General features: G+C 40.1%; 1 protein-coding gene across 8 annotated transcripts in view; it reads right to left on the minus strand.

Annotated features, from left to right (window-relative positions):
• Positions 1–18,643, minus strand: part of PDE1C (phosphodiesterase 1C) — a 352,044-nt gene that overhangs the window by 39,576 nt on the left and 293,825 nt on the right. The window contains exon 18 of one of the 8 annotated variants that reach the window (XM_087767450.1): positions 700–7,985. The exons of the other annotated variants lie outside the window; for them this stretch is intronic. Coding sequence (XP_087623576.1) covers positions 7,972–7,985 — 14 coding nt within the window. The 3' untranslated portion in view covers positions 700–7,971. Of the gene's footprint in view, positions 1–699; positions 7,986–18,643 lie in introns of those variants that run through there. 8 annotated transcript variants of the gene reach the window in all.

Consider the following 18,643-nt stretch of genomic DNA (forward strand, 5'->3'; position numbering starts at 1 on the left):
GCAGGTACAGTGGCAAGCACGTTGCATGCTCTTCAGTAAATCAATACCAGTGAACCTCCCAGAGAGGAAGAGAGTTCCACACAAAGCCTTTCACCAGTTCTGGTCATTACTTGTGTGGTGTCATGACTACGGCACAGACACCGCCTGAGTCTACCTGTGGAATAAGATATTTTGTAGAAGGTGGTATGTGGAGCTGTAGCTGAAATGCTGTGAAAAGAGGTCTATAAGCAATATTGGAGTACAGGACACCAGTCCTGTGGGATCGATACTCATGCTACAAGTGGCACAGAAGAAAAAAAATCACACAAGCAAGTGTTTCGGTGGGCATGACTGTGGTGTGCTGTTGTTGGTTTAGATGCTCTTATGGGCTGTGATTTCAGTCAAAAGAGAAAAGGGGAAAACTGCGGTTGACAAGTCTAATCCCCAAACAGGTAGAGATTTACCTCGGGGTCCTTAGATAAGCTATTTGAATTCTCTAACTCAATTTCCCTGTCTTTAGAAATTAGATAATGCCACAGAGGCAAGTGGTGAGCAATGACTGCTGTCCAAGCAATGTTCCCACGACGCTTAAAAAAAAAAAAAGTTGATTATTACCAGTACTCTATGGGGAGCTGGACGCTGGAAAGCAAACGGCAAGTGCCATGCCTGGATCAGATGTAGAAAGCACCAGAACAAAATGAACTCTTCTACAACTTTAATTCAAATGGAGCGGAGACCTCTTTGTTTTTATTTGGTAATAGGATGAACATACATGGACTTGGTTACAGAAAAAACTGGAATGTTGAAAAATGTTTTATACATTTAGAGACCACAAGCCTCTTCTTTCAAATAAGGAACTAACAATAAATACATATTGTTTAACATTATTCTCAGAACAGTTGAGAATACTTGGCATTATATGGCATCATTCATTTCGGTTTTGCATTTTTTTTTTCCTTATGAGTCTTAACAAACCAAATAGGTTTTTTTTCGTTACCCTACCCACCCAGTCCCAGGAGCAAACTTGTGTTGAGTTTTGCTTTCAGCATGTGTTTTAACTTGTTTTCTATCCCCTGGTGCAAAATAGCGTAACAACCTGCCTCTTTCTTCCTTGAAAAATGTTAGAGAACAGGTGTCTGTTGTTTATTTTAGTTTAGTTCAAGAAAGACATCTCCACTATCAGTTCTGCTAATATAAACATACTCTAAAGTTTATGTTCAACTTCATACATAGAATTCCCTGCAGAATGCCAGCTGAGAGAAGGTTATTTTACAAGACCAAGATCCTTGAATTTGGTTAATTTCCCCTTATCCTTCCTACCAATAGGTTTAAATGTTTCTTAACTTTATTTAGGACCTGTCACTGTAGGGTTAACCACAAGAGCAGTGAAATCTACTGTCACAGATAAGCTACAATGTCCACCCTTCCTCCCTGCTGAAGATAGTCAGTGCGCTAGGGTATGACTTTGACTGAAGTGCCTACAAGAAGTAGCATCATCAGAACGAAGAGAGATATATAGTCGTATTTAAATACATGTGGTGGAAGCAGCTCCTACCACAGCAAAGGAAGACAGTGCCACTCTGATGCATTGGCTTTACACAGACCGCCCTGCGCGTTATTAGCTGTATATGTTGCGGTTATTTTGTCTTTGGCCCCAGACACTGCGGTGGGACCAGCAGGACTCTGCATGCAACTTCCTTTGATTTCAGTGCAACTAAAAGAGTGATCAGGCCCTAGGTGTTATTTTGCTCTAAGCTGATGTCGCAAACGCAATGGCTTTTGTCTATCAGGGAAGAATGGGGAGGAGAAAAGGGAAGGGAAGTATTCCTGTGAGAATCTGGGCCTGTAGACAACCAGAAGGTCTGGTAAAAACCCAACCAGAACCCTACAATAAAAATAGCAGATATTTAAAAAAATTGCATATAAAAGTGTATAAAAATATCATCCAAGCAAGAAGAAAAGGAAAATGCTCACTCTGTCATTCTACTGCTAGGTTTTATCACTAGAAAACCCCAACGGCCATAAGTAATTTTGTTTGATAGATGCACTCCTACGACCACCGGCAGAGACAACGGGATTACATATATTCCTCCTACCACTGGATAGCTTCTAAAACCAGGGTGTTATGAGTAGACAGCAGTCGATACATACGCACTTGGAAAAAATCAAAAGAATACAAAACGCCAAGAGTGTGCTGTGAGGCTTGTGAGTGAGTGCTGTCATGTGCTTAGGTATGAGGGTAAATAAATTCGCTAAAACTGAGCTTCAGGTCCCCAGCCAGCTTGCCTGGAAGTAGCTCCGTTTTCTTCTACCTGGTGGTCAAGTCACCAGAGCAGGGGGGACAGCTGATGCCTCGAAGACAGGCATGTGTCCCAGTCCTGCTTGGGTACAGATCAGAACCCTCAGTGCTTGCTGGGGATCAAAAGGGACATCGCAGCAACGAGAAGGCAATCTCAGCAAGCAGAAATGGATGGCCTGCATTTCATTTTAACAGAAAATAATGGCATTGGCAGTGGTCACCCACCCTGCTCCTGCTTTGATCACAGTAATCAGACAGGGAAAGGGTTGTCTGGGACCGCAAAACTTATCTGCCTATGGAAGCAGGGGGAGCACCACATTAGGATGCACTCCTAGAATCACAGAATCGTTAAGGTTGGAAAAGACCCTTAAGATCATCTAGTCCAACCGTTAACCTATCACTGCCAAGTCCACCACTAAACCATGTCCCTAAGCACCATGTCTACCCATCTTCTAAATACCTCCAAGGATGGAGACTCAGTCACTTCCCTGGAGCAGACCTGCTCATGTTGTGGGTAACACAAGTGGGAAAAACCTCTGTACCCGCTTCAGAGGGAGCTGAATTTATCCCTTAAAATGTTAAAGCATGTTTTTTTCTGCTCCTTTCTACCTGGCCAGCACTGATGCCCACTCCCCAGAGCGATCTGCATGGAGTCAGTGCTGCAGGGCTCCTTCTCGTCCTCAGCGCGTTCCTGCTTTTGAGTGCTGATGTTCAGACACCGCACCAGCACAGCTCTGAGATCAGCACCAGTTCAACACATGCGAAAGCACAGGATCGCTCTGTTGTTTTTAATTTTTGGGTGAGGTGATGGATTAAAAAAAGAGTAAGAGAAAAGGACTTGATTATGCTGTCATTTCCCGAGTATATATGGCTAACATATGGTGTAGATAATCAGAGGATGAGGAGTTTCATTATTATAAAATGAAATCTGAGGAAAAAGGTAGGCCAACAAGAAATATTTAAGACCATTTCACAAGATAGACTGGAGATAGACTAGTTTATTCTAGATGAAGCAAAAGAAGTACTGTCCTTGTCAGGTTCCATCATTTCTAATCTGAACAGAGTATTGTGCTTTTTAATTAGAAGCCACATTTGGGACCCACTGTAGAATTTGCAAGGACTAACAGTGGAAGTATTTGCCTTTAGCTAGGTGAGCTCACGGACCTTCTGATTACAAAGCAGCACAGCACTGTCAGCTATCCAGTTTGAAATCTTTTTGCTTCCAGACCGAGCTTGTAAGACTTTGTAAGTACATATGCAAACATTTGCATATTCAAAGGATAGTTTGTAAAGACACCACCATACACCATTCTTTTCTGGCATAACCAACTTTTTTTGGAAAGTTTCTCTCCAACCACAGAATTTATGCTTGAAAAGAGATGCATCGAGAAAAAGGAATTTGCCTCTATTTACCCATCAGGAACCAGACTCCCAAATTCCAGATTCATTCTGATGCTAAACATCCTACTGTATCAATACCTAGTGTGTTTACAGCAGCTGGAGCTATACAAAAGGCTGCACTGTTAGATAAGCATCAGTCTGCCTAGATTGACTACTCTGAAATGTTTTCAGTCTAAAATTGCAAAACTTCTTTTTTTAATCCACCACCTATTTTATCAGCAGCAGCAAAAAAAAGAGTTGGCTTCTGGCATCTCTATTTTTTCTCAAACATGGAAAACATTAGTGACATCTATCGTCTTTTTATAATGAAACATAGAAATCTGACCATATAACTTTGAAAAAAAAAATTACGTAGCTGGTAAGGAAAACTGGTTGACTTAGGCATTTTGAGAGGGTGCATCACAGGTTTTTACATTTAAAAAAATAAACAAATCCCTTCTTTCACATGTGTGAATACTTCTTGCATGTTGTCACAGAAACGCATGGTTCAAATCACTGATTGAGTGCAGCCCAGAGAACTGTCACCCTTTAAGCCTTTTAAATAATGAACAGGATAAAAACATGTTGCTTGCTTTTTCTTTTTTTTTTTTTTTTAATGGTAGTGTGTCCAGGAGTTCAAGCACTACGTCACCATGAGTCAAAGGTCTGGTAATTCCCTGAACACCAGTCCCAGCTAAAGGAAAAAAACACTGATAGGGATACTTGCAATGGTATCCCTCCCTGTTTTAAGGGGGTAAAGTGCCTGGATTCTCCCTCTCAAGTTACACAACGGTTTCTGTGAAGCAGAAGATGCCTGGTGCTCTTCCAGCAAGGCAGAGCTTTCTGAGAGCACCAGCAGTCCCTGCGCAGAGGCGGAAGAGTGCCGTCTTTATCACACAGCTTCCCAGCCTGCGCCACCCTCCGTAAGAAGCACCCTGGCACCAGAAGACCCCTTGGTGCCTACTGGTGGGTGCTCCCAAATAATTCTGTAGAATTTCAGCATGAGGCCAATGGTATGGGCCCTATATTTGCAGAATTTCTGGCTTATTCATTGCTTGTATAGTCTTACTGAGGATGGAAAAGGAAGGCATCTGAAAACATAATTTCTATACATCTAGGGAAAGCTAGGTAAGGATGTAAGAACAGAAATCCTTTCGCGTTCTTTATAAACATAGGCCATTAGCTGATGAACACCTAATCCTTTTCCACTTCTTTTGTTTCCTTTTGTGGAATAAAATAAGAGAAAGCAGTTCTGTAAATTGTTTTTTAAATTTTTATTATTTTTTTACACAATTGCACAGTGGCTGATCTCTAGTTTAACTGGGAGGTGTCTAAACATACCATTCCTTGGCTCACAATGCACTAGCACAATGCTGCAGAGTGTTCCAGGGAGGTGGGGGGGCAGAGTAGGGGAATGTAGGTGTGATCCTAGGAGGGGACCCCATGATAGATGCTTTCATCTGGCCTAGTCTCTTTGTAGGATTTCGATTTCTAGATTTTACTTTCACTTTATATACTTCCAAGCTAATAGATTTCATGGGGATTTTTTTTACATGACAACAAAAAATTCTAAATAATGCTAATAATCCACTGTAGCTTATTGAAATTATTTTAAAAGAGCAGGAGAATGTTAGAGCTAGCTCTGACTGCCTGTATATTGCAAAACATTGTGTTGCCTACCTGTGTGCTGAGATCAGTAACTTTGACTATGGCATCTCTTCTAGAATGGCAGCTCTGATCTGCAGTCCCCAAGAGACGGCAAATCCACCACTTCCCTTATTAGCTCCTGCTGGTGGTGAATAACCCGAACAATTGAGGAAAAACATTTTCCAGTCTGATTTCACACCTTTGTGCCAGTGCATGAGAAACAAGAACTGACCAGCCATGAATTAAGCAGTCTGGCTTTGCTGTCTGAAAGAAGTCACTCCCAGAAAGAAAGAAAATATATATCAGAAGCAGATGAAGAAGAAGATTTAGGTTTTTAAAATTATTATTATTATTATTATTATTCTACTGTGCATAATCTAAGGCATCTTTAGTCACTGTACATTAGGTAAGGGTAACTTAAAAAATATTGACTAAATCATCCGGCACCTCTGACCAAACACTTGGTGAGGGTATGTTCCCCCTGACTTCAGGGAGAAGTCTGACGAAGCAGGGACTGAGTCACTGCTGTGGTATTTAGTTCTGCATTATTGATATTTCATCAACGTGCCTTCAAAGAAAGAGCCTGGTCAGGGCTGGAAGTCATATTCTACCACTCCTACCGGGGCTGAATGCTGATGGAGGGGGGAAAGGGGAGGTGGGAAAGTGCTACGTGGTGACACAGCCCTCTGTCTGTCACACGACACAGAGAGTGTTCAGCGCTGACTGCGGGGCCACTGTCCTCCCAGCACCCCGCTTTCCTCAGAAAATCTACTCCAGAGCTACCATTGAACCAGGAGCTCACAAATTGGAACACTACGTGCCCTTATATTTATTTTATTTAAATGAGCTGGTTCAGTGAAGTCAACTGCGAGTTCTAAGAACTGCAAGAGTTATTTTTGTACTTCCTTCTGAAAACATGTGATTGAAGTGCAACCTTTTCACAGCATGAACCTAATCTAAATCTCTGGCTTTGAACAAACTCAAACTCTGGTGTCCAAAAAAAGAACTCAAAATGTCTCTAGCCTCAATAATCAAAATCCCAGATATAAACACTCCTGAGTGAGAAGCTATTCATGTTTAAAAGTGGATTTAGGCTGAGCTCACTGCTGTGATTTTTGCTAGTGTCACGGAAAGCTCGTTCCTGTACTTGCACAGTTTGAGCAGGAACAGAGACCCAAGCTCTAATGCAAGCTGGTGGTAAAGTCCTGTGCTTTTGACCACAAAAAGGAAACATCACAGATTTACCTTCCTAAGCCAATGTTTTGCATGTTCTCTACATAGCAAAGAGCCATGACAGCAGTCTGATTCTTTGTAAAATACATATACGACTAACACAGCAAGAACTCATCCTGAACAAAAAGGAGTTAGGCAAAAAACAGTTGTATGTGTACGGTTGTGTCTTGATTTCCACATAGACAGGTAAAATTACTTACAATTAACTGGATCCCTACCAAGATCCCAAGCCAGAAAAGCACTTACATACATGTTTGACGTTTCTCATACAAAGATACCTTCCTGAATCAAGGCCTGAGCGAGTTAGTTTTTTAACATTTCTTCTTTAAAATGGGCCAAAATGACGGCTACGTTCCATGTGTCTAACTCCACTGGATGAGGCAGTTTTATCCACCAACTCCAGCAGTATATTTAGGACACACTTTTTCATTTTGGTTTTGTCTGTCTGTACTTTTCCAGTAACGCTTTTCCTTTTCTTTGGCCTGTCTGTTCAGTCAGTGACGAAAGAAAGACCACACTGAGATGAAAGTAAGAATTGATCCGTGTGACTCCCTGCTGCCCTTCTTCTCTTAGATCTTCAGGTCAGACAATGTTACTAGTAGCCCATGAACAAATGTGGGAAACAGCTCATTATCTGTAATCTCAACTTAAGGCAGGCACATCAAGCAGTGCATTAGTGCGTGCTCTCAGAGTCTGACAACAAAATTCGCCCCAAGAGAATATCGCTTTCATTGATTATTCCTTCCTATTATTAACTGCAAAAACAGAACAAAATCAAGGGTTGAGTGAGTCTGCCTGCTGTTTAGAAACAAAAACATTTTGCTATCATTGTATCATCTGGGAAAGACATCAAATCCTAACCAATGGTCAAATGACTCTACAAATTCACCATTCTTATTAACAAAATCTTCTACAGCAAGGGTAAAACTGATGTCAAATTCTGTCTACCAGTAACTGGAAACGAGTCTCGGGTAAAAGAATAAAAGTGAAGTATTATCAAGTTTTCTTTTTGTTTTTTTGTGTTATATTCTTTTGCATCATCCTAATGTTGATTTCACAAGTTGAGGCATAGCAAAGGGCAATACCGGCTTTTGAAGATGACTCTCATCTATTTGCTCGACCTGTCCAGAAAAATGGAACCATTTGCATCAGGAAATCACCACTTAGATTTTAACAAAAATCTTCCCAAAACAACAAAAAATGCACACATACACAAACAAACAAAAAAATAAAACTGACCCCAAAAACCAAGGCCCCCACCCTAGAACCCAGAGTCATTAGCTGTGAAGTAGCCAGTGGGAGGAGGAGTGTTTTGAAAGTTGTTTAACGCCTTCCCCAGAAACTGGTCTTTGCAGAAGGAGGAGGAGAACAGGAATGAAGAAGCTCAGCTAAAATGATGAAAGAAATTTGCAGTCTCTTTTTTTTATATATTTTTACTCTTCCATATCTGGAAAAAAAAAAGAAAAAGAAAAATGTCAAATGCTGCCTTTCTCCCCTTTGTCCAAGGAGCAGGTAATCTGGGAAAGAAAAAGAAGGGTATCAGTTTAGACAGCCTCATTTCCTCCAAGCAGTGAAGCTTTGCTTAACTGTTGAAAGGCTGCAAGGTGAGGCGCACCAAAGCAATACCTCATATTGGCTCGACTGGAAATATCATTCTGTCCTACACAAAGTGAAATCCATTGCTCTCTGACTGATCCAGTGGGAATTCAACCTTTGGCATCAATGGGCTCATGTAACAGAATCCAGCATGCTTAGATCAAGAGATCCCATTAGGTTTCTTTGCTGTAGGGTTCTCTGATCACCCTTTCTCACTAGCTCTTCCAGTACCTTTTTGCTCATAAAAGCAATGATGTTGTACGCATTGTTTGAGGTGAAGAAGAGAAAATGCTTCAAACACAAAAGAGCACTACTTTTTAAAAGCCCCTTTCTCCCAAAGAGCTTGCAATGAAAAGCACAGCCTTATGTATGGATAGATGCCTGAGATCTAACAAAATATGTGCATTTTACAATCTATTTGACTCCTCTGTCAAATATTTATAATCCCTTGGCCTCAAAATTAGTCTATATTTGACTAACGTCCTGAATTTACAAACATAACTGTCTATGTAGTTATACTACAAGTGACTCTTCAGAATGAACAGATCTCCTTGAGGAAGAAATCATAGAATCATAGAATCGTTAAGGTTGGAAAAGACCCTTAAGATCATCAAGTCCAACCATGAACCTATCACTGCCAAGTCCACCACTAAACCATGTCCTTAAGCACCACATCTACCCGTCTTTTAAATACCTCCAGGGATGGAGACTCAACCACTTCCCTGGGCAGCCTGTTCCAGTGCCTGACTACCCTTTCAGTGAATGTAGACAAGAAACCTTTCTCTCTATTTCTAGTGAAAGACGACAGTTTCTAATGAAAGATGACACTCTATCCAACACTCCTCATACCCTCCTCTAGAAATCCCCTGGAAAAGCTTCAAACAGGAACATGAATATTTTACTCTTCATTGGCCGTCCCAACCAGTTATCTGAACATGCCTGGCACTCTGCTTAGCTACTGTTATTCTGACAATGCCTACGTCAGTAGAGTTTGAAAGTGCATTTGAAAGGGTCTCTCAACCAACGAGATGCAGCCCAAGGAGAGATTAATTTATCTGTAAGGCTGGGCATGCCTTGGAAGATGTGATTACATCAGAATCTCTTTGGGTCCTTCCAGAAAACCAGTTTCTTTTGCCTTCAGTAATATATTGCCTTTATTTTTAAAGTAGTGTTTGGGCAAAGAGAAAAAGGACTGGCAAAACAAAGATCTAAGGCTTTGTTGCTGGATTGCATTATCTCTGATGAATGTATAGCAGTGGCTGCACAGATCTGTTAGTGAGTTGGTATCATTTTCTTCTACTGTGTAGTTAGCAGGGGGACTTCTCCTTTCAGGATGGTCCCCTCTAAGTTGCTACAATATCTTGCCCACTGCTGCAATTCTAAGACACTGTTTTAAAGAACTAGGCTTTCAGTATTTCATTGGATTTATTTAGACTGAATTGTTACATTCCCAGCACTACCGACAGCATAATCTATAATAGTAACAGCCATAACAATAGTACTACACTTCCTTGATGTCTCCCATTTAAAAAAATCAGCCTGATATACTGTCATTAGCAGGATCATAACAATCCTGTGAGATGTATCATTAGCCACATTTTAAAGAGAAAATACTGACCCTGAAGGAAAGGTAATCATTTGGGACACATCCATTAACTGCACTAAATGACATCTTTGAGCAGTCATTATTTCTGAATCTCTTAAATGATTTGCTGAATCACACCAGGAATCTGAAATAGAGCTCGAAGTACCACCCAACATGACCTCCCCTTCCTATGCCATCCACATTCACAAGACTTTTAACCCCTCCCATCCCTGTTAGTGGAACAAGGGGAAATGCAATGTTTTTTTCCAGACTCTAGAATTTCCTTGTGGAGAACTGAGTCATATATTGCTTTTTGCTTCTGTTAGCCACATCATCAGCTCCAATGAGAACATTCCAGTACAGCATTTGCTTTAAATTGTTTTTCTACTTGGTGGAGCAGATGTGTTGGTTTCCTAGCTGAATTTCCCTTTGGATACAATATAGCTTCCCTACAACTACCTTAACCTTGGATGTGATTCAGCTTCTTTCTCATTTCAGCACAATAGATCCAGTGCAAATATTAGTATGTATCAACAGAGGTAATTGAAAGAGGAAAAAGAATGAACATACAGTCCTTCGTACACAGGAAGACTTCAAGTAGTTCACTTGGCATATATTGAATTTCATTATCTGAAATGGCCTCGTCTGAATGCACATCTCAGTTCTTCAGGGTTGCTGACGAGTTTATATTGTTTGTCAAGGTTGAGTATCAGCCCTCCCCTTGATCACTAATGCAAATACCAGTGACTTCTACAGCTCTTGATGTGATACCAGCACTCACTGCAAGGAGATCAACAACTCCATTTCTGCTATCAGCTTGCAGTTTATATTAAGGCATTTTTAACTTGTGCTTGCTGGACTATGAATATACGTATATTTACTATGTTATTATACAGTCTGATGTACTGAAGTGAAAATGCACTGTGGTTTGTCTTTTCCTTCACACAGAATTACTCAGCGTACGAGTGTATCCATACAGCAAGGAAGCTGGCTGTCAGTTTTGCACAATCAGTGATTAATCTCACACATTTGCCTCTCTTTTTGTGATAAAACAAATGCTTTGGAGTCCAAGGCCTTACAAGAACTACCCGTTTTAACAGTTGGCATTTATTATGCCTCTCTAATGCAAACTTTCACAATCTGCTACCCAGTTGGAGAACAGGAACAGAGCCCCAGAGGCATATAGACTGAGGTGAGAGTTTAGACTGACTCAAAAACTACACCTGTTCTGTAATGAGTCACGCTCCTCACTGAGGGTAAATCACAGGCGCAATGCCGGTTGTACCAGCTGGAAATGGAGAGCTGACCTCTCCCAGCATCGCTTCTGAAGGTGGCTGGCCCTGCCGCTCCAGCCAAACGCCTGCCCTTTCTCTCCATCCCTTCCTCCCCAGCCACCAAAAGCACAGCACTGCCCAGAGAGGGCTCAGGACACCTCCCCACGGCCTCCAGTGCCAGGCCAGGCTGTCAGGACAAGACAGAGCCCTATGGTTTTCAAATTGCATTTAAAAGAAAACTCTGCTATTTTCTCTCCTAAAAAATAAATGCTGAATGCAGACTGCAGGACAGTGTGATGTGCAATGAGGACTTCATGGGCAGGGTTTTTTTCACAAACTACTTAGCTTGCTTGGCAGTCCCTGTCAATGAAAGTGTTTGGGAGGTTATTGCATGGTTCCTGTTTCCTCTGCTCAAATAGGCATTCCTTCAGCATTATAACCATACTTAATTATGAAGGAAGCTCAAGATGACACCACAATTATCCAGAATTACAAATTTGCATTTTCTTTTTAAGCAGACTGTGGTAACCTTGCAGTTCACTTGTGAAAAAGTAGTGCTCAGCATGAACAAATCTCATCTTCTTAGCATGCTGCATGAGCACTTCTATAGGATGGGAGAACTCCACCACACCATCAAATAATGCAGAGGTACTACTACCCCAAGATATTTTTGAGTTAGAGTTTTAATACACAGAAACGGCAAAAGAAGACTGCCTCAGTTCACCATATTCATTCAATATATCCCTTATTGAGCTCCCCATGGTGATGCCCTTTCATGCTTTTATGATGTAACATCGTAAAGATATCAACCAAAAAAAACCCATTACACAATTATATTAAAACGAACATTTTTGTTAGGGAAAAAAATTGAATCCTACAGGTTTTCTCATTTCTATTAAAATCAGATTCTCTTGTCACACCCCAATAACCACATGTGTAACACAGACTGTCAGTGTTACATACTAACATAAACATATCAAAAGGGTTGCACTTGAAGGAAAGTTGAATACACAAGGTTTATGCATGCTATGACTCTTTAGCCTGAAAAGGGAGAGTTGCGGGGAGAATCTAAGAAAAGGTGAATGAAATTATGAGTGGTGCTAAAAATGTGAATAGGGAACAATTACTCACTGTTTCTCACAGTCCGAGAAGGAGGTTATCAAATGAAATTATCAAGCAGTAAATTTGAAACCAATAAAAAGATGTGATTTTTCACATAATGCCTAAGTAATTTTGAATTGTGTTGCCTCAGTGCCCAGTACACAAAAGAGTAACAGGGCTCTAAAGATAATTAGACAAAGTAACGGAAGAAAAATCCATCGGAGGCTATTCAAGTCAGAGATTTGACCTCTGCCTTAGCTCTCTGGAAAACAGAAAGGTGTATGGGGGAGGCATTGCTCTGGTTTTGTTCTTTGTTCATTAAGATCTCTGCTATGAAGTGTTGTCAGGGAGGTGACGGAGAGCTAAAGGGACTTTTGGTCTGACCCGGCATGGTTGTTTGAGTGTTCCTAGGAAAGCTGACATGCTGTTTGAAAGTAGCCTCTACCCTCATTTATTAAAAGCCTAGGCTTTTCAGGATAAGACTGTTCCAAACTCTGCTCTCCCCCAGCACCCTACTCCATCCAGGCACTGGGTGAAATGACAAGAGAAATGACAAACTGTTGTATGGTAATTGATACCATAAAATGATTACTACTGATGCAGTGCACAATGAGGGGAAATAATAGTCTGAGTAAATGTGTCTCAGGTAACCCATAATCCAAAAAGTTTATCCTTCCTACTACAAATGATGGAAGCATTTGCAGCTGGTGAAGCAGATTGCTAAATCTGCCACTTTTAATTCCTTCTGTGGACTCAGCATCTTGCAGGAGTGACCCCTTAATTTTGTAAGTTTATTCCCAAAAGCCTGGCTATTTCTTGTCTCCCCTGAGTGCTAAAGTGTGCTCAGTTGTAACCTGTCTCCACCTGAAAAGTGCTGTTAAAGCTACTCCTAGCACTCAGAATAAAATGAAGATGTCAAAAATCTCAGTGCTCAGTTCCCAGCACTGGATGATCCTGTCTCCTATTAAAGCCATTTGGAAAGCATTTTCAAAGAAAATTAAGACCATGAAGGAATAAATTCTGCATACTTATGCTATTTTCTTGCTTCTGTTGCATTGGAGATGAATGAGGCCTAAGAAACAAAGTTCAGAAGATCAGTGAAATAAAGAAGAAATAAGTGTTTTAAGTTAATTCATTTCGGTTATCTGTCTTTTTAATGGATAAGAAATTTTAGAGTCATTATTTTTTCCAAAGAAAACAGAATGTTACTTGAAGATGCCTGTGTCCTGTTTAAAGCAAGGGAAAACAAGAATCAGTGCTGTTGGGAAAAAGTTTTGAATACTTGTTTTGTAACTGAATTTAAATACCATCATTCTAATTTAGCAGATGACCTAAGCGCTTAACATTTATTTTGCTAGGAGGAGAAATGACATTAGCATAGAAGGTATTCTGATTTTTGAGCTTTGGCACATAATTATCCCTAAATCATTCATGACGTCAAACAATTTCTAGTCCTATTCACACTGATGTTGAGTTTTATGTTTGCTTGACAGCTTGTATTACACTTGACCTGAGATCACATCAGTGATGGAAGAAAGAGATTAGCTGTGTTTTAATATATGTTGTTTGCTTACCAGCACATTATGGAAATAAAAAACAGCAGAGAAAAACACAATGAATACATTGGCAAAAGTTTGGTTACACCAAATAACATTTGAGTTTCCTGAGTAAAGCATGTACGAAAGAAATAAGACGCTTGTTATGCAAAGCGACCTACAGCAGTAAGTGCAAAAGTTTATTCTATATTTGATAATCAAACATAATTCAAAGCTCTGAACATGTCTGGGGTAAAAGCTAGATCATGGTTTTCATAAAGACCTGTTCCATCATGGATGGAAATGAAAACCCCAGTGCTTTTCAAGGCACAAAAGGGATGAGCTGCCACAGGCAGAAGAATAATCAAAGCCAATGAAGTTTTCAGCCAAATATATGAATCAGAATTTTGTAATTAGCACTTGGCAAATAATTGCTTCTTTGATTGAGTGACTAAACTGAAAAATTAGGAAAATACTTAGCTCTGGGTCAGACACAAGTAATTGCTTTCTTTCTCTCATGGCAAAAATGATTGTTGGGGAGTGGGTTTTTTTGGTGGGAGGGGGTGGAGAGGCAATGAAAGATCAAGCTGAGCTTTTCATCTAATTCAAACAAAACTTTTATTTTTACCATTTACTTAAAGCTGGCTAAAAATGTGAAACATCACTTCAAAGCAAAAATTCTCATTTGGATTTTTTCAGTGCCTCTTCAGTTTTTAACAAGCACTTGTTTTGAATTAGACTTAAATTCCTAAATACTTTAGCCTGATTCAAAATAGCACTTTTCAACTAATATCACTTGCTGGTTGTCTTCTTCTACATTTATTATTGCCTCCAAGTCCCACGTTTTCACATTAAGAATAGCAAAGCAGCAGTTTAGAAGCAGAGAAAAGAATGAACTGCCAAGCGATGGACCAATTAATGGTAATAAGTAGTAAAGAGTACTCTTAGGGTATGAGTTTCAGAAAACTAACCTGTACATTGACTCTCTGTTCTCTTTGTCCAGCTTCTGTGGACTGAATGGTACTGAACTGCAGACTGAGCAGCCTGAGGGGACTGATGTCCCTTTGCCTCTGCCCCCAGGAAGAGACCAGGCAGGAGGTCCAGCAGACAAAGCAAAGGGCATGAAGGTACCCACCAAGCACCCAGCTGGCAGTTTGTAGAGTGCAGTCTTTACATTTGGATTACCATACAGTTGACTGTTGGATTTCTTCCTTCTTAATGCTTCTACTTAAACTACCTTCTCAGAGTCCCTATCTAGTAAGATACTTATAGCTGGTATGCTCAAATTGGAAGCTAGTTGTTCCATGGGGAAGGGACAAGATGAAAGCTAAAGGTGACCGACCTCTTTTGAGAAGCCATTTCACATTCTTCCTCCCCTTCAGTCATTCCCTTCGGACATGATCTTGTTTCTCTTTCAGGACTAAGTGTTGCACAAGGAAACAGAGGCCTGACTGTCACTGGATTGAACATAAATTCTTGGAGGAGGGGAGCAAGGAGGACTCTTACTGAAGCAGGGAATTTCTATACATCATTGCACAGGCAAATGATCCTAAATGGGATAAGAAGGACTGTAACAGCAGCAAGGTTACAGCTCCACTCCCTAACTGGTGCTATAAAATGGCTGATGGTGCAAAATCAAGGAGGAATTTCCGCAATGTACTGTGTAAGTTACATATTCCTCCATGCCTGTAGGACCATGGACGTTACTCCCAAGCAGCAATGCAGCCATATGCTGCCTCTGAGCAGAACTATATTTACAGGAGCAAAGGTAACCTGAAAAAATGTTCCCCATAAAGTTAACTACTCAAAAAACCCACTTAAGTACCTACAGTGAATACTTTTTCACTATCCATCTAGAATGAATATTCCAAATACTCACTTAAATCTGAAATCAAGCCAAATGCTATTCCCAATTTTTAAACTTGTCGCATATATCTGTGACTTCACTTAAAGTAGAAGCAAAAAGCAGTCAAGCATCCTAAGGACTTTCTAACTACCTGGCATGGCCTGAACAATGGAAAGCAGGCTAAAAAAGAGATACCTGAAAGTCTTAAAGGAAAACTAGGTGCTTTCCATAAGATTTACACACACACTCACAGAACAGACAAGCTGCAAAATAATCTGCATAATTATACAAGGTACCTTTCTACATATTCCCCATATTCTCATCAAGCATGCATGCCATGGTGATATAATGTTCCCGAGGTCAGGATGATAACAATGTATTTTGCATGTAGCTTCAAAGATCACATCACATCATGTTGATCTTCTATTTGATATTACAACTGCATAAAACCTCCTTCAGAGTACATCCCTCTACGCAAATTCCAGCTTGCCTCAGGTGCCACTTGCTAAATTAGACACACTCATATTTTTAAAAAGAGCACAAAAAGGATTTTTAAAAACACAGAAGCTTTTTCCCCTCCAGTTATCCTATATTGCACTACTATGGAGCAATTGTTCAGCAGAGAGAAGTTATGGTGAAATATGTCTTTTTGGACAGCAAAATGCCCTTATGCTTGCAAGCAAGCTTTTCCAGAAGGTATCAGTACAACGCTTTCTGATTTTTAACTTGGGGCAATAACCTTTAATGTAATTCAAATAACAGGCCATAAAAAGAAGTAAGAAAAGGAAGGAAATTGTCTTTAGAAGCAGACTATTAGACTACTGTCATTCCAATTTGCCACTGCTGCTGGATTCTGACATATAATATCAAGAGCACTATCAAGCAGCAAGGAGGAATCCAATGTGTTTGCCTTACAAACTGAAATGGGCTTTTTGCTTCTGACAATAAAGGAGAAATCAGCCTATCTTTTGGAACAGAAATAGAAATGGCACCATTATTTATATGACCTGAAATTTACCTTTTTACCTCTCTCAAGAAGATATAGACAAATGCTGTTCGTTTATATGCTTGAGTAACCTCTTTTAAAACTACATTGGCATTATACAGATTACATGAGCAGAGTTTTGTCAGAAGTCTACTTAGTGTTCATTGCTATGTGGTGGTCTTGGCTAGATCGACACACATGAAAACTGTATCTGCAGGTGGCTGCAAAGACAGACAATTCTTAAATGGTTGAACAGCTTTGCAAAAAGCTGCATTCTCATTAAACGAAGCTGGGAAGAATCTTGTTAATTCAACTATGTCTGGGGTAACTGTGGAGCCATCCTCACGGCTCCTTCACACCACCATGTTCCTATACCAAAAGCATTCTCAGATAACAACATTCTGTGCCAGCCACTCTGCCACTTGATTTTTGGGGACAACTGGGACAGAAGGAAATTAAGCCCCTGTACTTTACCTTTATAATCAGGGAATTTTCCACTTGCTGATCAAGGAATGATTGTCAGGAAAAATTAAGACCAAAAGCCAGCTTTACATGTTGACACGGGCAATGTATAGAACATGTAGGCTTTTAACTACTGTTAAGCAACAGTATAGCTTAACAAAACCAAAATAAAGAATGCTAAAAACTCACTTTCTGGTAAGCCTGTTATGAACTCTTCATAGAGTCTGTATATTTAAAAGGCTACATATCGTATTATATTATATTATATTATATTATATTATATTATATTATATTATATTATATTAATTATATTATGTTATGTTATGTTATATTACATTACATTACATTATATGCTCTTGCAGTGCGTAGAGGAATGTATTACTGAAACGAAAACCTGTCAAAACGCAGGGTTATGATTTGACCACGAGGTGGGAGCATTGCTCGTCACACATACCCAGGGCACGTCAGGCTTTCTCTGTATATACTAGCTGTTCAGGATACAAATATGCCGTATATTTCTGTGCTATAACCTGCAAAGGTGCACGTTACCACTAGAATAGTAAGTTCCCAGGACAAACACAGAAAAAGAACCTTTTAGTTGTCTCCAATTGCTAGCTGAAAAAGAACATTTGAATAAACCGTGTTTTGGTCCCTGGAACAGAGTTGCACTGAAAACTTTGTATTAACGCTGCAGAATCTTTTCCCAGTAGGAAAAAAATAAGGAGGTGATAGAGATAATCTGTGAAAGTGGCAATGGGGAGGAATAATTTTCTCATTTGTTGTCAGTTTTGTGAGCAAAAAAAAGTTGCAAAAAAGAAAGTTTGTGAGTGTAGATAAAAATTATTTCCATGTGACTGCTTACAATTTTCCATTCGAAGTGTTCGAACTATTTCACATGGGAAAATCAGGTTTTCCAAAATGATTTAATAATGTTCTATCCCACAGGAAACATCTGATGAACTACTTGTGCTGATGATGTCTCTGATAGGGCTGTGTCTTTATGTGGGAAATGGCAGCCCCATATCTCTTTTCTTGGAACTGAAAAAAAGGGAAGTACTGAGTAACAAGCAGTATCTCCCACAGAAAAAAGCCAATAATATGAAGATTAGACTAACATGAGAAGGAGACTAGCCTATGTTCAAGAGACTTGCACAGGATTTTGAAGCAGTTAAGACCAAAGCTGCATGACTGCAGCTTGCATAGCTGTCCTCAAGCTAGTTTTAAAGTAGTTGGCTTTGGTACAGCTAGACTCAGTCGTATGAAGCTCTGGCTAGATGCATACGTAGTTCCTCGCTGTCTCAGCGAGCCTGATCCCTGTTTCTAGAGGCAAGCCCACTTAATTATTTTTGGGTAGCTTCAAGGTAACTCTGACACAGAAGGTACATTTCACACCTGTGACTACAGTGTAGACATGCAGCTTCAATGTCTTTGTGCCCACATGGGATAGTTATTCTATGTGTCTCTGGCCACTTGGTTCCCCACGTAGTAGGACAAATGTATTAGAAACATTTTGGAATGTATGTATTTCAATAACAAGGTATTACAATAACTTCCTTTGTATATGCTTAAAAAGCAACTTGGACACAGATCCTGCAAAGATTTATGCTACATATACTCTGTGGCTTTCTTCTCTGGGTGCAGGATGCCTGCGCAGTAGGACAGGGTAGCAGACTGACCTCAGTTGAGTGCAGGGCTCTAGCTGATGCTAATGGGTGGTGGTG

This window comes from Nipponia nippon, unplaced genomic scaffold (genome assembly GCF_047370975.1).
Source record: "Nipponia nippon isolate SJK-2023a ecotype South Korea unplaced genomic scaffold, ASM4737097v1 scaffold_1, whole genome shotgun sequence".
Lineage (NCBI taxonomy): Eukaryota > Metazoa > Chordata > Aves > Pelecaniformes > Threskiornithidae > Nipponia > Nipponia nippon.